The sequence below is a fragment of the Rana temporaria genome, chromosome 1 (assembly GCF_905171775.1).
Source record: "Rana temporaria chromosome 1, aRanTem1.1, whole genome shotgun sequence".
In the NCBI taxonomy this organism is placed as follows: domain Eukaryota; kingdom Metazoa; phylum Chordata; class Amphibia; order Anura; family Ranidae; genus Rana; species Rana temporaria.
In genome coordinates this window covers 394796038-394817949 of record NC_053489.1, presented here as the reverse complement: position 1 = coordinate 394817949, position 21912 = coordinate 394796038, and the positions used below count along the sequence as shown (strand labels likewise).

Below are 21912 nucleotides of genomic sequence, written 5' to 3'. Positions count from 1 at the left end.
GCACATGTTCAACGTGACCAACCACCTTGGTGGTCACCGGACACTGGCGAAAAAACTGAGGTACTCTCTATTTGAGAGGGGTTATATAGGGGAGGAACTCAATTCTAATTGGGTTTGCCAGTGTCCAGTCACCTGTTGTGACTACATAACCCATTAAGTAATTAAGGCTCTTTGTCCCGTGATGTATGAGCAAGAAAAAGAGGGAGAGACAGTGATAGAAGCACACTGTCAAAAAGGTAGGCATTGATAACAAAGTAGTTTAATTCCTTTATTAGATTAAAAATATTGTGGAATGCCTTCCAGCTGGTCAAAAAACACTTTTGATGTAAATTGACACTTTTTGGTTGCTATGGACAATCTCCAGTTTCCAGGCAGAAAGAACAGTATTTCTAATATAAAACTACATGCAGGGCACTGGACAAACCACTAGGGGAAAAAGGGGATGTGTAACTATTTGATAAGGTACTGTAATCTGTAAGATTACAGTGTACTGTATGTGTACTGTTTTTTTTTTTTTCACTTTTGGCGCTGAGCTCCATCCTTGTGCGTCACAATGCTCACAGGGAACGGAGCTCGGCACTGTGAATCAAGCAGACACATGGGTGGCTCGCAGACACATCGGGGAGACATTGCAGGATCCAGGGGACAAGGTAAGTACGCTGTACATGGATCCTGCGATCCCAAGTGTGGCTCGGGGTTACCGCTTTTGGTACTGAAAATTCACCTCAAAACCACACTCGGGAATACCGCTCAGGAGGTTTAGGCTGCATTCACACCTGAGCGTAGCGTTTTGCGGCGGTTTTGCCATGATATTTGCGGCGGTTTTTACCGCGATTTTGGACAGGTCTAGGGTCACCAATGTTAAAAGCAGAAAATGCCCAAATCTGCCTTAAAAAAAAAAAGTCCCAGAACTTGTTTGAGCATCAGGCGTTTTTGAACTTCTGGCTTCAGGCGTTTTGTAGTGGAGATGTGAACCATCTCCATAGAGAATAATTGACTTTTTCCCCTCCAGCGTTTTGTAGCTTCAGGCTTCAAGCTACAAAACGCTCAGGTGTGAATGAGGTCTAAAGGCAGTGGTTCTCAACTCCGGTCCTCAGGAACCTCTAACAGGCCAGGTTTGCAAGATAACTGAAATACATCACAGGTGATATCATTTGCTGTTCAGTGATTGAAGTATTATAGTCTGCATCTCTCCAAGGTAATACTTAAAATCTGTGGTTTAAGGGCTTTTGTGAAGCATTTTTTTCAAATTGCCTCAGAACAGAAGATTAACCAGGGTCTGTAAAAGATCTCATTTGGGAAGTTTGTATATCTGAATCATATTCCCCTGGGTTGCCACAGACACCTTAGCGCAGGCATGTCCAAAGTCCGGCCCACGGGCTGAATGCGGCCCTTGTTTCGGTTTAATGTGGCCCCCCTGGTAATTTGTATATATATATTTTGCGGCCCCCGGGCTACTAATGATATATACTGTATTTAGCGGCACTATCTCAGAGGGGACAGGGAGGGGGCATAACAAGCGTTTACTCAGTGGCATCTAGCATAGGAAGTTCTGTCTCCTGGGCTGCCATTGGACGACTGTTCTGTCTATCATAGAAGGCAGGACTTGGTATTAAAGAGGCCGCCGAGAAAACAGGAGATTCTCCTGCATGTAATCTGTTAGCACTCTTCCCGCCCCCCCCCCCCCTGTCTGCAAACGGGCATGGATCAGGCTGCACTAATGGCAGTGGGGAGGCTGCATTCATGGCAGTGGGGAGGCTGCATTCATGGCAGTGGGGAGGCTGCATTCATGGCAGTGGGGAGGCTGCATTCATGGCAGTGGGGAGGCTGATATATAGTTAGATAGATAAGATAGATACAAATAACACCCCCCAAGCTCAACTCTTCACAACACACAGCCACAAAGGCAGGAGAATTCTTGTTGGGCTGTGTATTAGTGCCTCGAACAAACACACTTAGACCAAATTTTAATAGTTCAAAGAATGTCAGGCAAAAATGGTCTGGCCCTCATTGAGAAAAGTTGGGACACCCCTGCCTTAGCGTGCTTAGAGAATTTCACTGAGTGTGAGGTAATGGGGAGGGGATAAAGCTAGTGCCATTCTGACTGAAACCTGCTTTGTTGTTTTTTTTTTGTTTCATTTTCAGATGAGAACTCCCACAAACCACGACATTTAGTGGCGGGGGTTATTAGCAGACCCAGTAACTATATTGACCGGGTGAAGCTGAGCCAGGACACTGTATAATATGGCAGAAACATCCCTTCAGGAGCAGAGCTCTAAGCTGGCATGTCTGCAGTAAGACTCCGCCCATGCGCCTGTTACAATAAAATTCAATACAGGAGGAATCGACTTTGCTTGTTAGTACTTAGTCTAAGATTTTTTCTATTTATTTTGGAAACCATGATGGATATAGGGGAGTTTATCAGCTGTATTGGAAAATAATGTCTTTAATGGTTTTGACTGCCTGTACATAGAATTATTTTTATTATCATTAATATTAATAGATGAAGGCTTGGAGCTATTTAAGAAAGCAGAAAAGTATCACGAAAATTGGATCAAGCTGTACTTGGAAGGAAATACATCTGAAACCCTTACTAACCTTGGCCAAAAACTTCTCAAGCAGTATCTGGAAGCACTGAAAAAGTTGAGTTCTACATTAAGCAAACAGGTGGCAGAGTACGATATTTATTCAATGACTGTTGGAGCTATCATAACTTTAGAGGTAAGAATTGGCATCACATATAAAAAATGTTTTATGTTTTTAATGACATTTTTTTCGACGGTATTCTTTTCCTGGTTGGAAATAGGAATGTGTGATCACCAACCTTTAATTGACTTACAGGCAGCATTATTGGTATGTTCGGCACTAAATCCCCAATCTGGGCAACCGTTCATATGTGCTTTAATACCGGCCCTTCAAAAAAGACAGCTTTTCCGTGCTCTCACAGTATATACTCAAACTGCCTTTTTTTTTTTTTTTTACAGCATGTAATTTTTTCTGCATCATGTCTTCTGAGTCATTTTAGTGTCATGTGACACCAACTTGAGCATATGCAGAGATCACACCTTTTTTTAGGAATCATTTTTTTATTTATTTGTAATGGGAAACAGATCATCAGAATCATGTGACCTGACCAAGCTGATTTTATATTACATTTACAAATACGGTTTTGTAAGTAAAGATTTGGGGATGTTGGGCCCAGTGGGAGTTACCTAACTTGGAAAATGCATCCATACTGGATGTCACAGACTGGGCCCAATGATTGTATCCCAGAACAACTAAATACCTTTTTATTGAGGCACATCAGACCCATGCAATGGATAGTATGGTATGGGACGCCTTTAAAGCATATCTGCGGGAGATTCTGAAATCAACCATATCTCATGTTTAACGAGCTAGTGGACAAGGAGAGGAGGAACTGGCTAAACAGTGTTCAAAAGCAGAGAATTTGTATCTAACCCCTCGATTGAAAATCGGTCCAGATGGGAAAGTCTTCGTAGGTTATATAAAAGTCAAATAGAAATAAAGGCTAAACGGAAACAATTTTTTACACGACAGAAATGTTTTGAACAGGGGAACCAAACAACTTTGGTTATCTCTAAGATAAAAAAATGAACAGTTGATATTAGTCAGTACAATAGAAGAAAACTTGGAATGCTTTCACGAGTACAATTTATGCCACCTCATTAACATGTACAGAGGAGGATATAATGGGGTATCTGGAGGAGGTAGAGTACCCGAAAATAATGAGCGAATGCAAAAGTAATGGATGAGGAGATCACAGAGGAAGAAGTAAGGGAGGCAATTATTTTGTTAGCAACTAGTAAATCCCCAGGTCCAGATGGGCTACACTTAGAAGTGTATAGCCGATATGTAGAGTTCATAGCACCCATATTAACAAAGGTATGTAGAGAGGCCTTTATCAGGGGAGAACTCCCACATTCAATGTATGAGGCAACGGTAATTTTACTCTTAAAAATAGAAAAGGACCCATATGAATGCACCTCGTGTAGGTTAATATCTTTGCTAAATTGTGATTATAAAATTTTGGCCAAGATACTGGCCAAAAGATTAAATACCGTAATAACAACTATCATTCATGCAGACCAGACAGGTTTTTATAGCTGGTGAATCCACATGAATAAATATTTGCAGAACGCAATTGGTAGCACAGATGGAGTATATTCCAGATACAGGGGCTTTGGCATCCTTCGATACAGCGAAAGCCTTTGACTCTGTAGAGTGGAGGTTTTTACAGGCAACACCAGGGAAGTTTGGGTTTGGAACTGGATTTAAACACTGGGTTAAAATACTACCGTATATGCAAACCCACGATTCAAGTTATTGATGAATGAAATCTTGACTCCTCCAATTCATTTATTTAGGGGCATGAGGCAGGGATGTCCATTGTCTCCTCTCCTATTTGCTATTACAATTGAGTCATTGGCCTTACGATTTCGGCAGTCTGAAGAATATCAGGGGATAGAGATGGGTGATGGTATAGAGCAGATTGGATTGTACGCAGATATTATATTGTATATGCGGGATACACAGAGTACTCTGGGGAAGGCCATGAGTATAACGGACACTTTTGGACAGTACTCAGGGCTTAAGATTAACTGACAGAAGTCTTTTTTTGATGCCCTTGCACCGAGAAATAAAAATGGAGGAGATAATATATACACCCCACTTAAAATAGTGCACACTCTAAGTCCTCGAGATCGCGATTAATCGTGCAGCTCTACTAGACAGAAATATTTATTCTTCCAAAGCACATAAAATACAATTTTAGCTTGACGCTGGTTGTTAATTTTGTAGATTAATAAAATATTTACTTTTTATCTTTGCAGATGTTTTTCCTACTTTTGCTGTGTGTTCCAAATGCTCTTGGAAACAAAGCAGAGTTTGATTTGCCGCTGGCATCGCCACTTTTCTCACTGTTTTTCTACTTGACATGCCTAGTGCTGGCTGCTGTCCATGTTATTGTATGCACATCTTCAGAAAACACATGCTTTTTCTGCAGCATATCGTGGGTGTTGGCGATTGGGATTATGGTACTCGTCTCTGCACTTTTTTGCATTATTTTATCTATTTTTGGAAAAATGATATTGCGTCTAAAACCATCAAATGAGGTAAGTAAAATAACTGAAGTTAAATGGTATGTATTTATTTTATTTATATGCAACCACACTTTGCACCCATTGCAGTGTTAGCCAGATTTGCTGAAGTTGATTTAATGACCATTGATGCAATATAACATGAATGAATGAATGACTTGTATAGCGCAACGCATGCGAACTGAATCGCCTCTATCCCTAATAGAGAATGGTCAGAATAAATTTGTTTGCTGTATATTTTTAGATATACATCACAAGAGCAAGAATTCCTAGTGGTTTATGCTCTACCACCAGGTGATTGGACACTGACAAATAACAAAGCTTGATACTGCCCAGCATAACCCTTTATACCTCAGTTCCAGCATTGCCTGGTCCTGTCTCTCTGCTGAGATGGTCTTTTTTTTCTGTATCGATACATGAATTTATATTTAAAACTGCCTTTCTCTTTTGAGTTTGGATCATGACCTCTCAATAGAATTGAATGAAAATTGCAGTGTACATATATATGCAGGCCTGATGGAGAAGATTCTGACAAGAAGCTATGTGGTACGCAGCCAGATCTCGACAGATGGGCAAAGGAAAAAAGTCAAAAGGACTTAAGTTGACCTGTGCTGAGAGTAAAGCCTTGTACACACAATCAAATTTCCATTGGACAAAGCGTAGGACTTTTGTCTGAAGGGTCTTGGCCGTGAACTTGGCCGTGAACTTGTATTGCATACAAAGTTTGTGGCTCTTTAGCGCCACCCTTTGGGCAACTTCTGCTAATGTTGTGTTATGGTTAGTATTGCTTCTGAGCATGCGTGTTTGTACTTTGGAGTTTTCTCCAATGGATTTCTGTACACACGATTGGATAATCCAACAACCCACATTTGTTGTCGGAAAATTTTAAAGCATGCTATCCAACATTTGTTGGTGGAAATTCCAACAACAATTGTCGGATGGAGCATACAAACGGTCTGATTTTCCGACAACAGCCTGTCATCACAGAATTGACTGTAAACCAGTTACAACCACTTTTATCTATAGGTAAGCCTAGATTAAGGCTTATCTGTAGGTGCTCAAAATATCTTCCAAACCTCCACGATTTAGGAGATATTTACAAATGTGGACGGGCGCCGATGTCTATGGTGCATGCGCCGTAGACAACGGCGCAGGCGCACTTTAGAAATGGCGAGCGTGCCGTTACTACAGGAGATCGTGCCGTGACTGGTGGCTCCCGCGGGAGTGACGTCTTTGCGGCTCCGGCCAATGCATAGTAGCCCATTATGCTTTAGCTTTGCAGGGAAACAGAGGAAGTAAAAACCCATCAGGGTTTACTTCCTCTTTAAGTCACTATGACAAGTCTGGGTTCACACAAGAGTGGTGGGGAAAACCGCATGTGATTTGGACAGGAATTTAATGCAAATGTTTGCAGTGCGATTTGAGCCCATTCATTTTGTATGGGCTCAAATTGCACCACAAAGATATCAGAGCATTTGCACAAGTATCGCCTTTTTCCAATTGGTGGGGGGGGGAGAGATTGACCCAAAGTAGCTGAAAGACATAATGTTGTGCCGCTGCGTATACTTCCATTATCAATGGTATGTTGTGCTATGCATTTGTATATTGTGTTGAACAAATGCAAGAAATTATACTAACCTCCCTTGTTAACCATTCCCCCAGGTAACAAACTCGGGCATGCAGTCCTGGTCAGAGCTGGACATCCTCCTTTTGGTAGGGACTCTGGGTCATGTGATTAGTATGGGCTCAAGTAGTTTCATTGAGGAAGAACACCAAACATGGTATTTTCTTGTTAGTACACTGTGTCTGGCTCTATCCCAGGAAATGTGTCGGAAGTACTTTCTTGTAAAAAAGGGAAATTTATCAAACTCTGCAGTTTTCAATCAAGCAGAGGAAGAAGATGCATACATTAATGAGGTTTATGATGCCCATAAAAAAGAGTTACAAGAGGAAAAGTTAACAATTATAACTCGGTTTATAAAAAACAATGAAAAATGGATTGCGTTATCGAGTCCGGGCCTTATCCTTATTTGTTGTCGATTACTACGTCCCCTCAATCAGACAGGAGTTCAGTGGATTCATCGACAAGATTTTGGCCATTGGTTGACAAGGTAATTGGTGTTTCTTACTCTGGTTAAGGTTTTATGGGATAGTATGTAGATTTGCTGATTCTAGTTGATCCAGGGCTCTTTGTTCTGTTACTATAGGAGTTGTGCACTTAAAGTGGTATTAAACCCAAAATTAGGAATGTAATATTTTGCAGCTTTCCAATCATTAGATGTGGTGGCTGTAGTAGCTTTCTTTTTTCAGCTTTTTTCCCTCGGGCTTTCACCTGGTGATCTGGCCAGTAACACACCTCCTTATATTACAGTGCCTCCACATCCCTGCAAAAGAGCATTTCCAATAAACCTACTGGCTGGATCACCAGATGAGAATAGAAGGAGGAAACCTTAAAGCGGTGGTTCACCCTCATTACCAACATTTTAGCATTAAATTAGGCATAGTAGCGCGAGCTACAGTATGCCTGTATTTATTTTTTTAGCCCCGTACTCACTGTGCAATCCTATAGAGAAGATTCCGACTCCCCGCGGGGAATGGGCGTTCCTATCCAGAGGGAGGATGATGACGACCGGCTATGGCACGTCACGCTCCCCGAAGATAGCCGGAGTAGGTCTCGGCTCTTCACGGCGCTTGCGCACAGACTATGCGCAGGCGCCGTGAAGCGCCAAGTCCTATTTTGGCTATTTCCGGAGAAGCGTGACGCGCCATAGCCGGCCGTCAATCATGCTCCCTCTGGATAGAAACGCCCATTCCCCGCGGGGAGTCGGAATCTTCTCTATACGATTGAACAGTGAGTAAGGGGCTAAAAAAATAAATACAGGCATACTGTAGCTCGTGCTACTATGCCTAATTTAATGCTAGAAAAAAAAAATTGTTTTATTAGGGTGAACCCCCTCTTTAAGGAAAGGAAACAAATGCAGCCATACTGTCTAAGAATTGATAAGCTGCAATATAATATATGTTTGCTTTTGGGTTTAATACTGCTTTAATTTGTTATTAATTGGCAGGTTACGTGTGGCTGAATTTGCTAGGATTATGCTGCTCTGCTTTACAGTGGATTGACATGAGGCTTGGACCTTTATGTTTCTCATTTTAGAGTTGCCAGGTTTTAGAGTTGCCAGGCCTAGATTAAAAGGTAATCCAGATAGGGCTATGCCAAGGTGGAAGCATCACGAAAGTCAGCTGATCCCGATTTGTAATACAAAAGATGTACAAAAATGTAAAGTCAATCTGAACTCCAGAGATTTTCTATGACTTTAGAAATGTAAATTGTGGTAATGTAGTACTCTAAAAATGTAACCATTTGTATAGTATATAAGTACAGTATGCCTAAGCATTCCTGTGTCTACTGCCACATACAGGTGCATCTCAAAACAATTAGATTGTTATCAGAAAGTTAATTTATTTCAGTAATTCAATTCAAAATGTGAAACATATATTTGATATAGATTATACACACACACACACACACACACACACACACACACACACACACACACACACACACACACACACACACACACAGTGATATATTGCAAGCATTTCTTTCTTTTAATTTTGATGATTATAACTTACAGCTAGTAAAAACACCAAATTCTGTATCTCAGAAAATAAGAATATTGTGAAAAAAAGTTGAATATTGTAGACTCATGGTGTCACACTCTAATCAGCTAATTTACTCAAAACACCTGTAAAGGTTTCCTGAGCCTTTAAATGGTCTCTGTTTGGTTGAACAATCATGGAGGAAGACTGCTGACTAAACAGTTGTCCAGAAGACAGCCATTAACGACCTCCACAAGGAGGGCAAGTCACAAAAGGTCATTGTTAAAGAAGCTGGCTGTTCACAGGGTGCTGTATCCAAGCATATTGATGGAAAGTTGAGCGGAAAGAAAAAGTATGTTAGAAAAAGGTACACAGGGATAACTGCAGCCTTGAGAGGATTGTGAAACAAAGGCCATTTAAGAATTTGGGGCGATTCACAAGGAGTGGACTAGGGCTGGTGTCAGTGCTTCAAGAGCCACCACACCCAGACTTATCCAGGACATGAGCTACAACTGTTGCATTCCTTGTGTCACGCCACTCCTGAACTAGAGACAATGTTAGAAGCATCTTACATGTGCTAAGGAGAAAAAGGACTAGACTGTTGCTTAGTGGTTCAAAGTCCTCTTTTTCAGATTAAAGTAAATTTTGCATTTCATTTGGAAATCAAGGTCCCATAGTCTGGAGGAAGAGTGGAGAGGCAAGTGGAGAATTCAAGTTGCATGATGTCCAGTGGGAAGTTTCCACAGTCAGTGATGATTTGGGGAGCCATGTCATCTGCTGGTATTGGTCCGCTCTGTTTTATCAAGTCCAAAGTCAGCACAGCCCTCTGCCAGGGAGATCCAAAACCCTATATGCTTCCCTATGCTGACCAGCTTCATGGAGATGCTGGTTTAATTTTCCTGGCACCTTCCCACACTGCCAAAAGTACCAATACCTCATTTAAAGATCATGGCATCACTGTTCTTGATTGGGCAGCAAGCTCTCCTGACCTAAACCCCAAAGAGAACCTGTGGGGTATTGTCAAGAGGAAGATGGGAGTCACAAGACCCAACAATGCAGATGAGCTGATGGCTGCTATCAAAGTAACTTGGGCTTCCATAACACCTCAGCAGTGCCACAGGCTGATTGCCTCCATGTCACACTGTATTAAGTGCAAAGTATACTGTAAACGTAAAGAAAAGCAGTGCTGGTCCAAATAACTCTCATCCAATCTCGAAATATACCCCAGATTAATAAAGTAATCGATTAACAATCAATGTGTCATGTATCAAACCCAGCAATATACCATGGCTATAAATGCAAACAATCCGATGTTATGATATGCTAACGTGCAAATTTGCATAAAAAAAAAAAAGTGCAACGTAATGGGCAAGGATGCTGACGTCACCCCGCAAGCAAGTATCATATTTCGCAGCCGGAGACGTTCTGGAATACGTTAGAGCATTGCTTCCCTAGTGTCCGGTTAGACACTATGAAAGTATGTTTTTTTGTATTAGGATTATTGTATTGTATTTTTTGCAAGGATTACTATTGCGACAACACATCATCAGTAGGGTAAAACTAACCTGTCTCACGACGGTCTAATCCCAGCTCACGTTCCCTATTAGTATCACACTTTGGCAGTTTTCCTTCTTTTATTCTGCATCTATGTACAACTGGGACCAGTATGAGAGGCTTATTGAGAGAATCTGCAGTGGAGTCATTTATGTGGATCATTGAAAGAGATTGTTCAGAGGCGCAGCCATTAACTCTGGTGAGTTAATTTAGTGTGGATGGTGGAGAATCACACTGGGTGGCACACTTAAAGGCATAAAGAGTCATCTTTTAAACCACTTGCCATTCGAGCCATTGTAATATGATGGCTGCAGGAACCCTCTGTCCCTCCGGGCGGTCGTCATATGACGCCCTCTGCTTCCCGCCGCATCACTCAAGACCTGATGCACGTGTTCGGCGGCCGCAATGTCTGCCGGGCACCCGCGATTGCTCATCACAGAGCAGGGACATGGATCTCGGTGACTTTTTTTAATGCAATATGGCGCATTTTTGGTTCAATAGACTTCAATGGAGAAGCTGCAGAAAAGCATGTAGTGCATTTTTGCCATGTTTTGTATTTTTAATCTGACCAGCAACAAATTGACCAAAAAAAAGCATATTAAAAAAAATAACACGTAAAAACGTGTGTGCAAAAACGGAAAACGCACCACAAAAAGCACTTCTGAAATGTTTTAAAAGCAAACTGAAAAGGTGTGACCCAGAAACAAAAAATATCCTTAAGCGCTACAATGGACTTGTAGGGTCATGGATGATTGGATGTAGCTGTGATGTAAACAATCCATGGTTGATAATGATCAAACTCCGTGCAGCTGGCACAACACTGGAATAATGTGGAACAAACAATAGGTGTGAACCAGGCCTTAGCGTTAGAACTGCAGTATATACAGAGGTCACTTGGCATTGGCATTGCAGCTTGCGCATTGATTTGTAAATGTGTGCAAACAAAACCTCTGTTTTTAATGTAAACTGTTAGACAGGGCCAATTTGGTTGTTTTGCAGATTGGCCAGTAATTATGCTGGGAAATCTTTTGTTTTCAGAAAGGTGCACATTAAAGGGCAATGCACATTACAAAGACCAGTTTTAGGTTGGGATGGTTGCCACTTTTTTTTTTTGTACACATTTTATAATGTCCGCATTATAATGGCAATACAAACAAAATGTATATTTGACAATCCAGTATATGTTTACTTTAAAATTCTCCTTTCATGTTGAGAGCGCCGCCTGTTTGTTGGCCATCTCTTTCCACAACTTCCTGGATTCCCTGCATGTTTTGCAGCTTCTCCACTGCTGTGTACATTCCGTTTCTAAGGACTACATGTCCCATGGTACCTTGCTGCCTGCAAGCAGCGATTTCTGTACTGACTCCACCTCCTCTACTCGGCCCCTCTGTAGTTCAGAAGGCAGGCTCTATTAAGTGTCTTGTCTATATTGCACATGTTCTAGCAAAACGAGGGTCATCAATGGGGAGTGCTGCAGCGATTACCAGCTGGATCCTGGAGACATCAAGAAAGTGTACATATTCGCCAGCACACCATGCTACAATCACCGTCCAAAGGCTTTTATTGCATAGAGATCACATCACAAACATAAGTGCAATGTTTCCGAGTTGTGCAGGTCCCCTTTGTCAGGCATGTGACTGCCACATGCCTGACGAAGGGGTGCTGCGCGATTCTGAAACATTGCACTTGTGATCTCTCTGCAATAAAAGCCTTTGGACAGTGATTGTAGATCCTTGGTGTGCTGGCGAATATGTATACTTTCTATTAAATGTGTGACACAGCAGTGCTAACTCCCAGGCCATATAATACATGTCAGGGAATTCAAGGAAGTAAATGTATGGGGATCTTCACAAAGTACATTTATAAACTTCAAAATTGTTTGGTTTAATAGGAGTAGACTAGAAATAATTGAAATACAATGTAAAATGATCATAGGATTTTTACATTTTGACCATAGACATGTTTTAAATAAAAAAAAAATTTAATAACTTCTGCTGTAAGACAAGTGGGTGGCCTTTCAGGAACCTGAAAATGCGTTGGTCCGCATTAAGATTCCAACATTATATTATAAAACTGTCACAAGCAGTGATTATATTAGTTGTCAACTTTTTTATGTACAGTAATTTTTTTTATTTTTTTGCAGCTCTGAACACAAGGCTGAACTTTCATTTCTGGTAGCTGTCTGCTTAATTATGATATTTATTTTAATTCAAGGAAAATGCTCTGTAGTATCTAAAGTTGCATTGATGTTTGGACTGTTAGGGGTGTACAGTTACCGAGCTGCTATAGGACATGTTTTATATCCATGGCAACAAAGTGCTAAAGAAATTACAAAGTAAGTATTTGTGAGGTATTTTTTTTTTTTTCATTTATCTTTTAATTGTTAGTTTCCTATATAGATTGTCACGTAAAATAAAGTAATTCAAACAATTTCTTTGTGCATTAACTTCAGACAAGTTCCATTAGGGCTTTGCAATTTTTACGCTACAGGGCAGTATAGCTATTATATTTTGTTTTTCTCAAGCTGCACACACTGAGGTATACTTTAATGTTTCAGCGAACCCCACAAGTAGTTACTGTTGATGGTTCCCACAGGTTTCAGTGGACCCTAAAAGTAATTACTGCTCATGATATCCCATTTTAGTTATAATGGACTTTCAAAGTACCCTGAAAAAAAGTAACGCCATACAAAGTTAAAAATGTGGGGAAATAAACACCCCTATTTACATTTTAACCATCCAAAATAAAATAAAAACATAAATATTATCATGGATCATAAAATCTTACAAATACATGTGAATGTATATCTGCACAGTCTAGACCCCTTTAACAGTACAAGAACATCATAACATGTACCATAATCCGCACGTGACACCTACTTCTAAATAATACAACAACCAAGTGGATTCTCCTTGATGTTTTTCGTGGGAAATATAACCCGCTTCCTCAGGAGGATAAATAGAGGAACTGAATGCAGGTAACTCTAAAGAAAGGAGAATGCAGAGATAATACCAAGCGCAAACGTAAGGTATCATATCATCATATACATTTACATAGCAATTGCAGAACAGCATATGTAGATAAAAAAAAAAGGATCATCCAAGGTGAAGGAACCGAGGAAGGTGAGGAAGAAACCCTTCCAAGACGAGATCAATTCGCACACTGCTGGGCACACTCGCACCGAAAAAGCACCATTTTGAATTGCCTGTTCAGAAAACAGGCACACTTTGCTATTTGTATAAATGCTTGTTTTTAGTATTTTATAAATATTGACTCTGTATTTTTTTTTTTTAGGGGAATCACAGAAGCTCGTTTTGTCTACATATTTGTCCTTGGAATTCTTATCACTGGTATAAAGGACCTTTTGACATCACATGTTCTAAATGCAGATTCAAAAGCTAAAGCGGTTGGCTTATGGGAAATTTACAGCGGGCTTATTTTGCTAGCAGCTCTTTTGTTTAGACCACACAACCTTGCAGTGCTGGTTTTCTGCTTACTCATTCAGCTTATTTTCACTATGTTCATCTGGAAGATCTTGAAATACGATGCTGCTGAAATCACGATAATGCATTATTGGTTTGGACAGGCTTTTTTCTTCTTCCAGGTAGGTTGCTTTGTGTGCAGTTTGAAAAAGAAATTGCCATTTTATGCATACATCAATACTGCATACTGAAAAAGAAGAAAAGTGTAGGCAGAGATTTTTTTTTAAACTTGCATATGGCAAGTAAGACAAATGTATTTAGGAGATAATGTAAAGTAGAAAAAAGAAGTGGAAATTGTTGCACAGTTTTGATGGTACAGGCAAAAACACTGAAAAATAAAGTATGGGAATTGGTAAAAAAGCATAATGATAGGCCAGGTTCTAATGCAGTGGAGAGATGTTGCAGGAAAGAATTTCTCTATGGTGATTATGACACACCCTGACAGATGGTCAAGACTGGTAAGAGAGCAATACACATAGTGGGTGTCACCCCCAGCATCATACTGGAAATAATAAGAGCAGACATTTTGTGTTTTTTATTTCTGACAATCTAATGGTGTCCTGTGTCCCCTTTCGAGCTGTCACCACATTCAGGAAGATATCACACCATTCCTCCTGTCTATATTTATCCTCCATACAGCCCAGTCCCCTGCTGTGGTAATGACATTACTCATCGGATCATTCCACTACATGCCGGAATCCTCTCTGTATGAGAAGGGGGATCTGCCTGCTCACCATCCCCCCAATCTCCATTCCAGCCGCCGATGTTGGAGAATCTGACAGAACGCCGGTATTCTCACGTCTCTCCTGATGTCACCAGGGAATTCTCAGGCCCGCCCACCGACTGTAGCTATTGGAGATTCAGAAGAGAGGCGAGCAGGGCTGATGTCAGGAGAGACGCAACGTGAGAGGAGAGAAGCGGGCAGGGCTGACGTGAGGAGAGAGGCGGGCCGGGCTGACGTCAGGAGGGACGAGAGGAGAGAGGCAGGCTGGGCAGTCACATGAGCGGAAAAAACACAAACAGAAATGAGGTAACGCACAGAGCGCTCTCCCGGGAGGGGCAATCTATTTTTCCCGGTCACATGCATCGATGCCGCATCTGGGACACCCGAATCGCGATGCATCGATGCTGCGATTTAATTTCAGCACCCCTAATGCACGTTCACCATGCAAGACTATTGCTGAAGAAAAAGCATGTTGAAGGTTGTTTAAAGTTTGCTGCACAACATTTAGACAAGCCTGTGAAATACTGGGAGAATATAGTAGTTCAGATGAGACCAACATTGAACTCTTTGGATTCCATAATACACACCATGTTTGGTGGTCAAATGGCACTGCACATCACCCTAAAACGCCTCCATACCAACAGTGAGGTTTGGTGGTGGGAACATCAAGGTGTGGGGCTGTTTTTTAGCATAAGGTTCCTGCAAACTTCATATTGAAGGAGGATGAATGGAAAAATGTACGAAGACAGTCTTGATAAAAAAAAAATCTGCTGCCATCTACCAGGATGATGAAGATGAAACGAGGATGGACATTTCAGCAAGAAAATGATCCCGAACACAAAGTCAAGGAAACTCTCAATTGGGTTTAAAGAAGGAAAATTAAGCTGCTAAAATGGCCCAGCCAATCACCTGACTTGAATCCGATATAAAATCTATGGAAATAACTAAAGATCAGAGCTCATAGAAGAGGCCCACAGAACCTTCAATATTTGAAGACTGTGTGGAAGAATGTGCCAAAATCGCACCTGAGCAATGCATGCGACTAGTTTCTCCACACAGGAGGCGTCTTGAAGCCGTCATTACCAACAAAGGATTTTGTACCAAGTACATTCCAGTTAGTGTGTTCAATACTTTTCCCTGTGTCATTCCATTTTATTACACATAACTTAAAGCGGGGGTTCACCCTTAGAGGGCACTTTTTCCCCTTAGATTCCTACTCGTTTTCTCTAGGGGAATCGGCTATTTGTTTTAAAATATGTGCAGTACTTACCCGTTTACGAGATGCATCCTCTCCGTCGCTTCCGGGTATGGGCTGCGGGAATGGGCGTTCCTTCTTGATTGACAGTCTTCCGAGAGGCTTCCGACGGTCGCATCCATCGCGTCACGATTTTCCGAAAGAAGCCGAACGTCGGTGCGCAGGCGCAGTATAGAGCCGCACCGACGTTCGGCTTCTTTCGGCTACGAGTGACGCGATGGATGCGACCGTCGGAAGCCTCTCGGAAGACTGTCAATCAAGAAGGAACGCCCGCTCCCGAAGACCCATACCCGGAAGCGACGGAAGAAGATGCATCTCGAAAACGGGTAAGTACTGCTCATATTTTAATACAAATAGCCGATTCCCCTAGACCGAACGAGCAGGAATCTAAGGGGAGAAAAAAAAAATTTAATAAATGGGTGAACTCCCGCTTTAAAGGGTCACTAAAGGAATTTTTTTTTTTTTTTTTTTTAGCTAAATAGCTTCCTTTACCTTACTGCAGTCCTGGTTTCATGTCCTCATTGCTCGTTTTTGCTCTGATGTTACTGTAAAACTACTCTGTTCGGGACACTTCCTGGTTGTCTGGCTCAGTATGAAAAAAGTCATGGGAGAGTTTAGTTTCGTTTTTCTAGCCATGACTCTCTATGGCACTGTCCAGCACAGAGGCAAAAAATAACATGCAAAGACCAAACTACTTTCAGTTTCGTTTTTGCATCTAACAGGCACATTATATGATTGATTTTTATCTATTTTTAATCGTTTTTAAAAGGAATTAGTAACTATTATGTCTCTATACCCTGTAAACAGTCATTTCAGCAAAACAATTTTTTTTCCTTTAGTGATCCATTAACTTCTGAACTTATTTGTTTTGGTTTCTTTTGTATGTATGGATTGCATAAAAAAAGAAAGTTACCGCTTCAGGTGGATTGTGTTAGGATGATCAGTATGGTCTCAGGAGATCAAGGGTGCTGGCAATGCACAAGGCAACAAATGAAAAAAGAAAATATGGACAGCCGCACTCCAAAAAACCTTGATGGTTGTCTTTATTTAAAAAAGGAAAAATGCACTACAAGTCACGGGAGTAAAACAGCTGACGCATTTTTCCTTTTTTAAATAAAGACAACCATCAAGGTTTTTTGGAGTGCGGCTGTCCATATTTTCTTTTTCCATTTATGGATTGCATGGGTTGTTACAGACGTGGTGAAAAGTTGGTGAAAAATGTTAGTAGCACCTTTAGAAATATATATTTACCTAGAAAAAATAGTGACGTGTTCAATTCCTTTTTTACCCTCTGTATATACACAGTATGGCCCGGATTCACAAAGCACTTACGCCGACGTATCTCGAGATACGCCACGTAAGTATAACTATGCGCCGTTGTATCTATGCGCCGTGCCCACAATCTGAGAGAGGCCTAAAAATAGGCTTCCTACGACCGACGTAACTTGCCTACGCCGTCGTATCGTGGGCGCATATTTACGCTGGGCACATTTGCCGCTCCCATTGATTTTCTATGCACATATGCAAATGAGGGAGATACGCCGATTCACGAACGTACTTGCGCCCGGCGCATAATATACGCGGTTTGCGTAAGTCGTACGTCCGGCGTAAAGTTATTCCCCATATAGGAGGCGCAACCGTTACGTAGTACGTGAATATGACTAGGCGTAGGTTACGTTCACGTTGTAGGCAGTGATTCGACGTATCTTAGGCAGTTGTTTCGACGTGATTCTGAGCATGCGCACTGGGATGTGGCCACCATGCTGTTTATTTTAAAGCGGTAGTTCACCCTCCTTTCCATCATTAGACCATTAAATTCGGCATCGTAGCGCGAGCTACGGTATGCCGGTCTTAAATTTTTAATCCCCGTACTCACTGTGGTATCGATGATTGAAGAATCCGACTCCCGCGGGGAATGGGCGTGCCTATGGAGAGGGAGGATGATTGACGGCCGGCTCTGGCACGTCACGCTCCCCGAAGACAGCCGGAGTAGGTCTCGGCTATTCACGACGCCTGCGCACAGGCTATGCGCAGGCGCCGTGAATAGCCAAGCCTATTTCGGCTATTTCCGGAGAAGCGTGACGTGCCAGGGCCGGCCGTCAATCACCTTCTCTCACCATAGGAACGCCCATTCCCCGGATTCTTCAATGAGAGATAGCACAGTGAGTACGGGCATAAAAAATGTAAGACCGGCATACCGTAGCTCGCGCTACGATGCCGAATTTAATGGTCTAATAAAAAAAAACTTTTTTTTTTTAACAGGGTGAACCCCCGCTTTAAGTACTTCTATGGCGCTTGCCCCATCATTTGCATGGGGTTTGCATGGGGTCACGCCTCATTAGCATGGCTCACGCCCACTTCCACCTACGCTGGCTTACGCCGAGGAAACCCAGCGTATCTTTTAAGAGCGAGTGGGAGCAAGTGCTTTGTGAATCCAGTGCTTGCCTCTGTGCGCTGCGTCGGCGTATCGTATATTAGATACGCTACGCCGGCATAAATATGCGCCGATGTATGTGAATCCGGGCCTATGTGTGTATAGTTTTAAACCAGTGTCTAACACAAATGTTTAATAACACTCTAAATCTCTTTAGTTGTTTGGTCGTGTTTTTTGTTTGGTTTTTTCATGCTGTGTTTTTTTTTTTTTTTTTTTCAGGGCAATTCAAATACTATAAGTACTGTAGATATATCTGCTGGCTTTGTGGGACTAGATAACTATGTTGAGTATCCAGCTATTTTCCTAACTATTTTTGTGACATATAGCGGCCCCCTCCTTTGGACTATGCACATGCTTTATTACCTCAGTGCCGAAACAAACTGGTAAATATAAATTGTATACAATTCTAGCAAAATATCCCAGATATTAGGAAATGTGAAATGCCATTGTAGTTGTGCGATTCCTTTCTTTTACAACAAGGGTCACATGGACTCTGTTGTTTAAAGCATCATTTCTGAAGCATGACTCATTGGTCGGGGTTCTTTGCCTACCTATGGAGTTTGTTTTCAATGTTCTGCGACTCTGAGATTTATTAGGTTGGCAACATAGCACTGAAAAGCAGCTGATGTTAACCATCTCATTTTTTCCCTTTTGCTGACTGCTTAATCTTTCCTTTCATATGCACAATAAAATGCACACGGGAGACTTGTAAAAACTGCTTAGGACCCCTCAAGCCATATTGTTTTTTTTATAGCAAAAGACAAATAGAATGAAAAAAAAAATTTGTACTCAAATATTTTTTATTAAAATACACTTAGACTGCTTTCACACTGAAAGCACCGTCCATTAGAACTAAAGCTTGCTCGCTTTAGCACTGTTTATGCAGTGCTATTTGTACACCCAAAAAAAGGGTTAGAAACTCCAGGTTTGCGGCACTTAAAAGCGCTGCCCATTCAGTGTGTGTGTGTGTGTGTTGTTTATATATATATATATACCGTATATAATCATTCACAATTTTTAAATACATAATTGTTCCTTAAATACAGTATATTGGGCCCCTTTCACACAGGGACGGCGTCCGCACTAAATCGCCGCTATTATTAGCAGCGATTTACCGCCAAGTTTTACCCCCCGCTAGCAGCACAGAAAAGGCTAAAAACCACTGCAAATCACCTCTGCAGAGGCATATTGCTGGCTGTATAGCCAAGGTGTCCCATTGATTTCAATGGGCGAGAGCGGTGGAGGAGCGGTATACACACCACTCCTTCACCGCTGCAAAGGTGCGGCTAGCAGGACTTTTTTTTACCGTTCTGCTAGCGCACCGATCCAGTGTGAAAGCCCTCAGAGCTTTCAAACTGGAGATACAGCAGCGGCTGTTTTAGGGTCGTTTTGCAGGTGCTATTTTTAGCGCAATAGCGCCTGCAAAACGACCCAGTGTGAAAGGGGTCTTAGGGGGATAAAGATGCAAATCGGCACAATGCATTTCTTTATTGTCTGTCTGTTTTTTTGGTGATCAAACTAGTAATAATAACCATCTTAACCTTGCTATCTTTCAGGAATTCTACTGCTGTTGCTCATGGTTGTTACTGCTACGCAATAATTCGCTCCCTACCAGTCACGGTGTACATCCTTCTGGTGACAGCCCTTCGTTACCACTTGTTTATATGGAGTGTTTTTTCACCAAAGTTGCTCTATGAAGTGATACATCTGTCTATCTCGGCAGTAGTTTGTGCAGTGTTCATTGCTGTAGATAAGAACCAAGTTAATAAATCTGAAGGCTGAGGTGTCCTAATGAAGATTCAGAATCTGAGGAGCTGAGATTGCTTTGTTCTATTTTTATAACCTGTACAGGAACTTTGCATTTTATTTTTGGATGAACCTTTATATATTTGCAAGTGTTACTAATGTAATGAAGGTTTATAAAATATGTCTGAATGCATCAAGAGATCCTGTGGTCTCCATGGTTACATGTTTAAAGGACAAGAGTAGTTTTAACACAAGATGTAGTGTTGGCCCCCTTGCCTAGAAACATCCAATCCAACTGTTAAATTACCTCAGAATGGCATGATGCCTGCAGGCTCATCTGCTTTTTACTTTCTCTAGTCAGAGACTGTTGCCATTAGCCGCATCTCCAGGACTGGAGACGTTCTGAACATGGCCTATTTAAGTCTGAGGGCCACTGTAGAGGAAGTTTGTGGCCTGACGGAGGCCCAGCTCTGCTTCTGAGGTAAATGTACAGCTGGGCGTTTCTTGGTAAATTTAGAATAGGGAGCGTGATGCATATTTTCCTTTTTCTTCTTCCTTTTAGTAAAAAGAAAAAAAGTGCTCTTTTAAGGTATAAAACAGTGTCTGTAATGTGTGTCTGAACTACTGAAGATAATCTTCTTAAAGCGGAGATCCACACAAAGGGAACCTCCGCTTTTTGAAACCCCCAATCACCCCCCCCCCCCCCCGCGGTGTCGCATTTGCAGATACCTGTCTAATACAGGTATCTGCACCCACTTCCGGGCATAGACTCCAACTGGAGTCACGCCCCTTCCCGTCTGTCCCCTCGCTGTCTTCTGGGAAACACACAGGTCCCAGAACACAGCGGGGACCACTTGGGACGCGCAGTGTGACTCGTGCAAATGCGCAGTAGGGAACCGGGAAGTGAAGCCGCAACGCTTCACTTCCTGATTCCCTTACCGAGGATGGCGGCGGGGCAGCCGAGAGCTGAGCTATGGAGTCAGCAGCTGCAGTATTTGTAGCTGCTGGCTTTTAATATTCTTTTTTTACCGGACCTCCGCTTTAAAACATTGCACTTTAGGACAATGATTTCAAAGATGTTCATACACTAAGGCTGCTTTCACACTGAGCCGCTATTTTTAGCAGCGATGTACCGACGTTTTTGCGGCGCTGTTCGGCCGCTAGCAGGCTGCTTTTAACCCCCCACTGGCGTCCGAAAAAGGGTTAAAACCGCCCTGCAGCGGCACTTTGCTGACGGTTCGGCGGCGCTGCCCATTGATTTCTATGGGCATGGGCGCTTTAAGAGCAGTGTATACACCGCTCCTACAGTGCCTCAAAGATGTGGCTAACGGGACTTTTTTTTACTGTCCTGCCAGCGCACCGCTCCAGTGTGAAAGAGCTCAGCTTTCACACTGGTGTGAAAGGAGAAGCTCTTTAAAGGCACTTTGCAGGTGCTCATTTTTAGCGCTATAGCACCTGCAAAGCGCCTCAGTGTGAAAGCAGCCTAAGATTAGTCTTGAAGTTTTGGATTTTATTTATCGTACAAGACATTGTCAGACAAGTGCTGATCGGCATGGTATTTTTGTATACATACAGATTAACCGTAAAAAAAATTCATATTATTATTATTATTATTTTTTATATACCCTAGTTTACCTTGCACTACACATATGTCGTCATCTAGAGAATCTATGCAATGCATTTGAGCTCTGATTTTCTTTTATTTACTAACTGTTCATTTGTTAAAATGATCCATTCTACAGTCAAACATTCTGTAGATAAAAACACCTCAACTGAATTTGGGTCTGAACTGAACAGGGCCTTCTGTAATATGTTGCATTTGTTTTTTTAAAGTGGCTTTCCCCTCCTCAGACTAATTGGTGAAATTCATTGTGACCACAATTATGACACATGAAGGTATCACTACTTTTGCTACCACTCATTTACTGTTTGGAGAAAAGCTTGGTGCAGATTTGAAGATACTACTGCTTGGCTTTTCCTAATGTAGACCAGCTCAA

General features: G+C 41.8%; 1 protein-coding gene across 1 annotated transcript in view; it reads left to right on the top strand.

Annotated features, from left to right (window-relative positions):
• The window catches only part of PIGG (phosphatidylinositol glycan anchor biosynthesis class G), a 51134-nt gene extending 31160 nt beyond the window's left edge, over nucleotides 1-19974 (top strand). The window contains exons 7-13 of the mRNA XM_040322695.1: nucleotides 2504-2721; nucleotides 4851-5132; nucleotides 6780-7228; nucleotides 12418-12609; nucleotides 13569-13878; nucleotides 18389-18552; nucleotides 19726-19974. Of these exons, the coding sequence (XP_040178629.1) occupies nucleotides 2504-2721; nucleotides 4851-5132; nucleotides 6780-7228; nucleotides 12418-12609; nucleotides 13569-13878; nucleotides 18389-18552; nucleotides 19726-19951 (1841 nt within the window). The 3' untranslated portion in view covers nucleotides 19952-19974. The remainder of the gene's footprint in view (nucleotides 1-2503; nucleotides 2722-4850; nucleotides 5133-6779; nucleotides 7229-12417; nucleotides 12610-13568; nucleotides 13879-18388; nucleotides 18553-19725) is intronic.
• Nucleotides 19975-21912: the final 1938 nt, after the last annotated feature.